Below are 10,406 nucleotides of genomic sequence, written 5' to 3' on the forward strand. Positions count from 1 at the left end.
ATATTTTAGATTTTTTATATTTAAAATGAGATGTTTATCCTGTATTTGATTATGTTTATCTGCAGTTAGTTACACGAATTCAGATATGAAGCTTTAATAAGTTRTASTTAYRCAYAWTCTACTTGCAATCTTGAGTTTTAAGTAATATGCATTAATAAACAATATTTTACGTATAAAAAATGATTTTTAAGAATTTTTGTCAAATGCTTTATAATATAATATAGATATATAAAATATTGGAAAATCGTTAATCAAATGTTTTTATAAAGTATCTCGTAACTAATCACCAAACAATTTTATGAATTTATAATTTTATTTTACAACTTACATGAACTTATAATTTTATGAATTTTTTTACAATCCTTAATATGCGATAGTTGTGCTATGAGATAAGAAACATTCTAAATAATACTAGAAGGATACTCATGCAATGCAGTAAGATACATCTCGATTTTAATGTTTTATTTTATTATGTCTCCTATCGATGTTATAATACGATTTTATGTGCTTTTGAGGAAAACGATAATGTTTTTATTTTTGAATAAAACATAAATTTGAAGATATATTAAAAAAAATTAAAAAATATATCGTTATTAGTATCAAATTAACTATGTTAAAGTTATTGTTTTGTTGTGTACTTTATTTAATTCATTTTTAATTATAATTTAATTTAGATTTAATAACAAAGTGATTTATTTTTTATTTAATAATATAATTTTTTATAAAGATAATAATTAAGTATTCTGTTATAACACAATGATTATTCTAATTATATTTTAGATTTTTTATATTTAAAATTAAATGTTTATCCAATATTTGATTATATTTATTTGCACTTAGTTACACGAATTCAAGCATAGAGTTTTAATAAGTTGTACTTATGCATTTTTTAATTGTAATCTTGAATTTTAAGTAATATGTATCAATAAACAATATTTTATGTAAGTACTTATTCTTGAACTATTTTTTTGAATGAAAAAATCATTAAACTTTCTTATTTTTAATAATTAAGTCCAGAAACTATTTCTTTGAATGAAAAACCATTAAACTTTCTCACAAAATAAGGTTCTTAGAAGAACTATCATTCGTGAATTTCTATGTAAGTACTTAATTTGATGAGCTGGAAGTAAGGTGACAACAAAAAATGTAAAAGAAGATTATTTATAAGAACTCCAATGGAGATGCTTTAATGACTTTATGCTCAGGCTGATGTTTCTAAAAACATCTGTAACATATATGTTATATTTAACTTATTCTAATTTGGTGATTTTTCTATTTTTTCTTATCCCCTTCCCCCTCTATTTTAGAGAACAGTTTAACATAGTTGTTGAAGCAAACTTTTTCCAAAATTTCAAAATTTAATTTCTAAAATAACAAAGTTGTTGCCTCTTGAAGATATTTTGACTAAATTAATACTTGATAAATAATAAAGTCTTTAGCTAGGAATTAGATGATATTTTTCTCAGGTCCCGACTCGGGTTAGTTGAAAAAGTTCACCGATTTCTAAAATAACTCGTAGTTACATTGTTTTTAGTGATTAATAGTATCTGATTATTATGATTAAAGGGCCGTTTACCAAACACTTATCTGGATGAGTGCTTACCAAGTCATGTTACCTCATCTAATAAATATGGTTAGGACCAAAAATCATCTCCGATAAGAGCGAGACAAGGACCATGAATCTTACCCGATAAGTGAGGGTGACGACTCTTACCACGGTAAACGCTTACCGGGTAAATTGTTGCATACAATGTCATTTTGATGGATTAAAATCTTACACAATAAGTAAATAACAGTGTTAAATTTTACCGATAAATACTTACAGGGTAAGTATTTGATAAACGGCCCCTAAATCAACATTACAATGAATATTATAATGAAATAGAATTGCTAGTTGGTCACTTGGTCTTGGTCCCAGTCCCAACACAAGTAATACATTTAATTATAAAAAGGCTAACAAGTTAAATTATGATTAAGATATATTGTTAAATTGAAAATAAAAAATAAATGAAAAAGAAAATTTAAATTAAATTGAATGTCAGAAGTGGGATTTGAACCCACGCCCTCTTACGAAGACCAGAACTTGAGTCTGGCGCCTTAGACCACTCGGCCATCCTGACTTGATGTTAAAATCTCTACATTTTTCTACTTGTACCTTAATTCTTCATTTTTTGAGCCAAACCAAGCCTACATTGCACCCTCTAACCCAAACGTTCCTTTTGGTTGGGATTCAGGATTCAGGATTCAGGATCTGGATCGGAATGAATTTGAAATTACTGGTATGTCTGGTTTATTGGAATAGAATTGGATTCCATTATTTATAAAAAAAAAATTAGAAATACTTATAGAAATAATTGATTATATTTTTATTAATTGATTATTACAAAACAAATGTTTTTAACATTTTTTTAAACCGTATTTCATACAATTATACAAAATCACGTGAAATCCCGAGCATTCTGTAAGGATTTCAAAATCCTGTGTTTATAGGATTTTAATTAAATTTTAGGATTTCAAATCAGACAATCCAACAAACCAAACATGAGATTGGATGAATTTAAAATCCAAATCCTCAAAATCCATTATATTCCTGCAAACTAAACGAGATCTAATTGTTTGACATGCAAATTTATATGGTTCATTAATAGCATGGCCACAAGTGATCTCATAACAGGTACAGGGGCAGATGCAATGTTAAAAAGGAAGGGAGGGGGAAAGGACTCGGGTCAAAAACTCAAAAAAAATTATAGGTTAAAATTTAGGTTTTACATGATTTACCTTCCACTTCTCCCCATTACATTTTTCCACGGGCCTCTAACCTCAATCGAAATCGTTATTCTAAAAAAAAATCTGTTGAAATCAATCAAAAAAACCAAAAAAGTTTTTCGAAATCTACAAAAACACTAAAAAATCCCTCGATATCAACCAAAAAGCTTTAAAATTCCCTCGAAAACATTGTAATTAGGTTAAGAACATATCGGGCGATTTTGCGGGTCTTTAGTCTACCTTAAAGATGACCTCCCTAAACAAAAATCTTGAATCCACCACTGAATGGGTATATGTGAGTTTAAACTATCGCATATAAATATTATATACTTAAAAAAAAAGCCATAAATGGCTCCGGAATCTCTTATATACCTTATGAAAAAAAAACCCTCCTAAATTAGTCCCCGTAAAGAGAAATTTCTTTTGTCAAAACGACAAAAACTCGTCGAGCTCGATAGATTGATAATTTAATTTTAGAAAACCATATAATCTTGATTTGTTGGGTAGATATATATATATATATATATATATATATATATCATTAAGAAAAGCAATAGGTCCATGAACCATTCTTCGTCATCAATATAGAACATGTTATGTGTAAAAAATGTCTTCATTTCTGTCACCTTATCCCCTCCTCCTCTTGACTACCATAATTTTTAACTCATCTCATGCCCCCTTGTCCCCGTTACACATAACCATTCTTCTGCCACCAATTCTTCAAGAAATCTTGATTTGTTTTACAGTCTGCAACCTGTTCGTCAAGAATATTTCATGTTTGGCTTTACATGCATGCATATAACAACACTTGGTACGTTCAATGGAGAGAGACCTAATCTGTCAAAAACGTTGATCATACAGTGACCATAAGATTACACTAAAAAGACAGGTGTTTCTGATTTGCTGACCTAATAGGTTACAGCTTCATTCAAATCAGTACGGGTGCCCACATTGCTATAACGTGGTTATATTCTGTTTTGTCATTATCTTGGACAACTTGCAGAGACCAGATTCTTGCAAGAATTCAAAGAATCGTACTTATAAATATCAAACAGTTGTTCATGAAGATTAACTCGGACATTGAGTGGGTTTAGAACAAGAAAAGATGGAAAAAACATCTGCATTACCTCCAAATAGATCCATTAGTTTGCCTTCTAGATTACATCCCACTTCTCTTCGGGCTGAGGCTGAGCTAAACAAGTTACGAGTGTGGGAAGCAAGATTGTCTTCTTCATCCGAAACCCTAACAGCCAAAAACATTCAAACCGGCCTAGTTGGTTTATCGGAGGTGTATAGATGCGTGGAGGAACTCGTTTACTCTTCCCTCACACAACAAGCTCTTCTTAGCCATGGGAAAGTATTAGAGCATGCGTTAGATCATTCAGTTAAACTGCTTGACACATGTGGGGTAGTTAGGGACGCTCAACGGAAGATGAAGGAACACGCCCTACGACTTCAGTCGAGTCTCCGTAGAAGAGGTACAGAATCTAGGTTTGAAGATGACCTTTCTTCTTACATCAGGTTGAGAAAGAAGTTGAAGAAAGAGGCATCAAAGTGCATTAGATCATTGAAAGGTGCAGAAAGGAAGTTTACCCTTGTACCCTTATCAAAAGATTACCATCTAGCAATGGTAGTGAAGGTGCTTAGAGAAGTGAATTTGATGACGTCGCTTGTTTTACGGTCTCTCTTGTTGTTCTTATCATCACAAGGGACTGCTATCAAGAACAGGCATGGCAGGTGCTCGTTTATCGCAAAACTGAAGCCAAAGGAGAAGGTAAAGAAGATCATAAATGAGATGAATGAGGTGGGGAGTGTTGACGATGCCCTCTACCATGTTCTACATGGCACGGAGGAAATACCAATGGCACATAGAAAGTTAGAAAATCTTGTAATTAGTATAGATTGTATAGAGGCAGGACTAGATGTGGTTTTTAGACGATTGATTCAATATCGAGTCTCAATCCTTAATGTACTCACTAAATGAATTATATCAAGTTGTTTTATACTTATAGAACTGTTCGGTGATTTTATTATCATCAACCATTTCGTAATAGATTTTGCTTATTCTCCTCCCACGACGTGCCTAGCTATTACATTTCGGCTCACGAGGAATGGAAAGGAACATATTCTATTTGATCTCATCCTCATAAGGGATCTAGCAGAAAATTTCCCTTCTCTATTCTTTTTCACAAATAAGAAGTTTCATGTAACTGTGATTTACTTGTGATCGACTAAGATGGTGAGGCAAACATAAATAGGGGGGTGCCGAGTGCACATTCACAAATGTTGTCTCAATCACCTTAGATTGCCATAAGGCGGGGGTCAGGGGGTCGCTTCCTTTGCGGGGTTTAAGGGCAGGGCTGTTGGTTCCGTGAGGGTCTACAAGAAGAGAAACAGTTTGTAGAAGGCGGGGGGATGAATACAAACACATTATTTTGAAATTTAAAATATATATTGATAGAGAAGATCAATACATATTTTACAAGATTGTTTGCGGAAAGATAAGGTAATAAAAACCTATCTAAACAATCTTTGGTTATACACAAAGTCTTAGCAAATACAAGAAAAGAAATTGCTGTAAAGAATATCCTTTACTTAAGCTAGAAAATGTTTGAAGTAAGAATTAGGTTAGAGAGTGAGTTGCGCGCACTATGCATGGAGAAGAAACACTTCTATTTATACCCAGTGCATTAAATGAACATTTAATGCAATATGGTAGGGTTAGAGTGCATGTCAAGCCTTAAGAGGAAGTCTTGTCCTTTGCTACAGTGAATAGTACAAAAAGCACTATTCATGAGCAGACATCCTTACTTAAAGTTGGTGGACAAAGAGTCGACTACTCGGCTCCGTACCGTACTAACTTTTATAAGGGTATGGGTTTTGTCCTTTGCGTGCATAAGGACAAAACAACAACAATCGTGCTAAGCAAGCTCTCTTTGATCGCTGAATGCTGGAATGACCTGAAGGTCTCATCATCATTCGCTGAAGCTTGAACAATCTTCACACATATGTAGACAGACTTGTAATCACTTAGTACCGCTTCAGATCACGTACTCGTCGGTCTCTAATCTTCAGTTTCAGTCTTCGACTTTTGCTGAAGGTTCTTTGGTGTGAGTGTTGTCTTCTTAAAGTATTGCTGTCTCTGATAGATTTTACAGTGCAAGTTCTTCAGCGATCACTAAACATACTCAGTGAAGATCGCTGGAACTGAAAATACAGAAACATAAATACAACATATAAGTAAAATGGATTATCATCAAATCACTTGAGAGAGAAGATCAACAATCTCCCCCTATTTGATGATAACAAGATAACATAAAGAAGGTTAATAGTAAGGAAAGTTACATACAAAGTGCATGTCCCTTTTTACTATTTTGGGATCTTTTTCAGTTTGGTCAGTCTCAGCTTGAATTTTTTTTAAAGTTATATTCTAAGAAAATTTACAAGTACGGAAACTGAAACTGAAAGTTTATTCACTGATTTATAGATTGTTAGTGAATGCAAAAAGTAACACTGGAACTCATAGACTTGTGTCCCTATTACTTTTTTCAGGGATCTTTTTTAGTGAAGTACATGGAATACTCATTTTATTAATCATAGAAAATATTACAAGTATTTCAGTACATGTCCAAAACTTATAGAATATAAGTACAATCACTGAAAGTAGGCATAGTACACGAAGTTACAAGGAAAAATAGATTGTTGTTACAAAGAGAATCTTATTCTAGAACACTTAGATCTATGTAATCAGGTACATCTTCACCAAGGTTTCTTCGACGTAGTAATTCCCTTCGTATCTTCAGATCTACGACTTTTCCAGGCATGCTATCATCTATCCAGAGCAAAAGATAAACCAAATGATCCATTGGACATAGATGTAGCTCTGACATTCTCGGAAATCTGACTTCACCTTCATAGTCAAGGAATATAACTCCTAACTCAGGTTTAAATGGCACAGAATTGGGTGTAAATGGACCCTTATCTGGCAAGTCAAGATTCAACATAGAAATGTCTGTACTCTTATGACCGTTCAGGACTTCATCTAAGGAGAACCTTGTTTCATGTTCGTTCCTTAGGAATGGTCCATCATTAGGATCAGAGAGCTTGAGTTTCTTCTTCCCACCTTTCTTCAGATTTGGCCGGTCAGGGACCTTGACATACCTGGACATCCTTTTGATAAGCTCGCTGATGGTGTCCTCGATAAGTGTCTTGTGTCTCGACTTGGATTGCTGAATGGCTTATCTGATCTCCATCCATTCGCTGTATCCATAGCGTCCAAGTTAGGAAGGGTACTCGGTAACGGCTTCAAGATTGTCCCTGGTGATGAGTATTGAGACCAGTGTTCCACCGTCTTTAGAACGTCCGTTGATAATCGAGCGGGGACTGAGTCTCTTTTTCAGTTTTGCTTCGCTCCATTGCTTGTCCTTATCCATCAGCTTCAGGTTCTTCTTGCGTTCAACTTCTGCAATCGAAAGAAGTTTAGCCTGGGTTGGACAGCATTCACCATTTTCTTGGACTTTTTCTTGGGAAGGACATTTTCAGCTAGTGACTTGGCCAGCTTCAAGCTGTCTTCAGTCTGTTTCTTTTGAAGCTTTAGCTCTTCTTCAATCCTTAATGCCTCGAGTATTTCAGCTTCAGATAAGAAGTCAAACACACCACCACTAGAGGTACGAAGAGGGATTTTTACTCTAGTCTGGTCGAGTGACTCATTCAGCTGAGACATCTGTTGGTTGGTAGGAGCACGAGAACTGGGTTGATCAGGTACCCGCTCCAGTCGACTGCAGGTGGTTGATGGAATATGAAGTTGATAATTTGATGTAATCACTACCTGAGAGATAGAGTGTTCAAACAAAGGTTGTTGAGGGATTTTGAACAAAACCTTGAAGTTCCCTTCTTCAGCGACCGCCTTGCCTTTCGACTTGGGGTCCTGGTTCCTTGATGGAGTCAATTCACATTGCCTTTGCTCTCCTTGGGATGCGGAATCCCCGAAAGTAACACCTTTGGTGATGGTTGATGGTTTCTGGAACTTGATGCTAAAGTCATCATCATCATCATCGTCGTCGTCATCTAGATCATTTTCGATGTCTGGAATGGTAGGTTCATCATTGTCTTCATCATCATCTTTATCTTCATCATCATCATCATCATCATCACCAGCAATAGTGATGGTATGGGCATCATCCCTAGAGATGGCATCGACATCCTCAGCTAGAGCAGTTTCGATGGTCGGGATTACAGGAGCAACAACTGCTTCAGCTCTAGGAGCCTCAGCTTCTACTGCAGCTGTAGCTGATACTGGACCAACGGCCTGAGAAGGGGTAGGCACAACATCGGATGATTCATCAGCGTTGGACCTCATCTCCCCCTCTCTGGCTAAGACTTGAGAGAATTTGCCAGAGAGTTCATCCAAACGCTAACGCTGGAGAACCATTGCATCCTCCAGCCTTTGCAAAGCATTGACTAGAGTTGTCATTGCCTCACGCGTCTCATGGAGCTGGGCACGATCATCGGCAGAGAAAGAGGATGCGATCACTGGAGCTGGTTGACGGACAACATCCAGGATCTATTGAAGAAGACCAGTCTGCTGATCAGCTATAGCCTAAGCATCGTCAGCCCTGTAGTGAAGAACATCAATGGCGTCGTTGTTGGCTTGAACAGCTTCTTGGAGAGTCTGAAGATGACTCTGAACTTCTTGAACATCCGCCTGGAGGGTAAGGAAGTTCGTATCAAGATCACCTTGACGGGGCATCTCTTGGTGAACTTCGTTGATCCTGCAGAGGATGGTATCAACGGCTGGAAGGAGAAGTTTGATTTCTGACGCCATATCATAGTCATCATCGACATCTTCATCTCCTCCATCATCTTTCTTTCTTTCTTCCTCTTTTACTTCCTGAGCATCAGACTGATGCATCGAAAAAGGACCTACAAAAGAAGAAGTGTGAGCTGAGGGCTCAAGGTTAGAAGAAAAGAACGGTTAGGAAGATGGAATACCTGAGGGGCCATCAGTGACATCTAAAGGATTGTCACTGGCATGAGCAAAGATGTCCTCGAGATGATGGATATCCGTATCCTGAGGAGCATCGAGAGGAGCACCCTCAGGTCTAGTGGTGCGCGTCTCAGTATCATGGAGGACAGGCGCTGATACATCATCGACATGTGTAAAGACCAAGGAAGGAGGAGAAGATAAAATGGTCGAGGAGAGACGTGGGTGTTCAGCGGTGGCGGCGCTGATATTTACACTTTCAGTGATTTGGGTCCTGAAGTGATTGGTGAAGGTACCACTGATATGACAGTGATGGGAGAAATCACTGAAGAGCTGGGAAGGTAAACAGAAGACGCCTCGGGGGTAAGGCTAGTTTCAATAACTAAAGCCTTTTGAGAGGCCCCAGCTAGTGACGTGGTTGTCCCCTTTTTGGACTTCTTGGCTCTCTGAGGAGAACCAAGAGTTGGTTGAGAGGGTCGTTTTGAACGGGTTTTGGTGGCTTGGCTCGACGCGGGGGGGGGGGAGGGTTGCCCTTGTCATGGCCACCTGAGGAGAAGAGGTAGTGATGGAAACAATGGAAGATAGTGCCACATCACTGACCCTCAGCTTATGATCCAGAATCCTGGATCCAAGCTTGAAATCCGGAAGGTTTCCTTCTTTAGGGTAAAGAGCTTTAAAGATCTTTGAAAACACCATCGAAACAAACCTGGTGTAAGGCACCACATTTTCTCGCTGGCGCTTATTCAGCTTAAACACCAAGTCATCGAAAATGACCGCAACATAATTTATATTGCGACGCTGAATCGCATATATGCCTATGATCAAAGCGATCCTAGAGGCCTGGTCCTGACCTCCAGTTTTTCCACCCATGCACTGGATGAAATGAGAAAACATGTATTTCCAGATAGCTGACATCTTGTTCTTCTCAATCTTCGTCAAGGACTTCAGAGGGGCGTTGGAGTCCTTCTTCATTGGCCACTGGTAGCCAATGGCATCAAGAAAGTTGATGATCTCGGTGGTGGAGGGTTTGCTGTCGAAGGGACCCTTGGGAAGATGGAGAGCTAAAAGGAGTGTAGACACACCAAAGTTTACTTCCATGCGGTTGAAAGTGAAATGGATTTGCTCCATCTTGCGTCCAGCATCGTCTTGGACTTCGACAACCTCAGTAGTGTACCGGAACTGCTGAAGAACTTCCTTGACCATGAGGGACTCATGGTTGAGAGCGTAGCCTAAGGACAACTGCTTGAGGAAGTCAGCCGCATCTTGGTAATGTGCCTTAGAGGAAGGTATCTCCAACAAGGCAATGTGGTTGTTGTCCTTGATGGAGATCTCGTCAATGGAGAAGTTGACAGTCTTGGCAGCCATCTGTTTGTATCAATAAGAAGTAGAGCAAACTGGTTGTTAGAAATAAGCCAAGAGGTTATGGTTAAGATTATAGAACAAGTTTTTGAACATGTAAAAACTTCTTTTGAAAAATCCTTAAAAGATTACGGTTTATCAAGTGGAATGTGTATAAAGAAACAAGATCATAATCAAGAAAAAGATGATTAATGAATCTTTATTGTTTAATGTATTAAGAGAACAAAGTTCTTAATCATATTAAACACATTTCTTGTATTAGTAAGAAGAAAAGAAGATTCTGACCTTTGAAGATTAA

General features: G+C 37.1%; 1 protein-coding gene and 1 non-coding gene across 2 annotated transcripts; one reads left to right on the top strand and one right to left on the bottom strand.

The window, feature by feature from the left end:
* Positions 1 to 2,036: 2,036 nt before the first annotated feature.
* TRNAL-CAA lies at positions 2,037 to 2,120 on the bottom strand. The gene has a single exon. It is a non-coding gene; the product is annotated as a tRNA-Leu (tRNA).
* Positions 2,121 to 3,871: 1,751 nt separating this feature from the next.
* On the top strand, positions 3,872 to 4,750 carry LOC112512954. The gene has a single exon (XM_025119080.1). The coding sequence runs from the start codon at positions 3,872 to 3,874 to the stop codon at positions 4,748 to 4,750; it is 879 nt and encodes a 292-aa protein (XP_024974848.1).
* The last annotated feature ends 5,656 nt before the right edge of the window (positions 4,751 to 10,406 follow it).

This window comes from Cynara cardunculus (assembly GCF_001531365.2).
Source record: "Cynara cardunculus var. scolymus isolate 2C chromosome LG 5, CcrdV1, whole genome shotgun sequence".
NCBI classification, from domain to species: domain Eukaryota; kingdom Viridiplantae; phylum Streptophyta; class Magnoliopsida; order Asterales; family Asteraceae; genus Cynara; species Cynara cardunculus.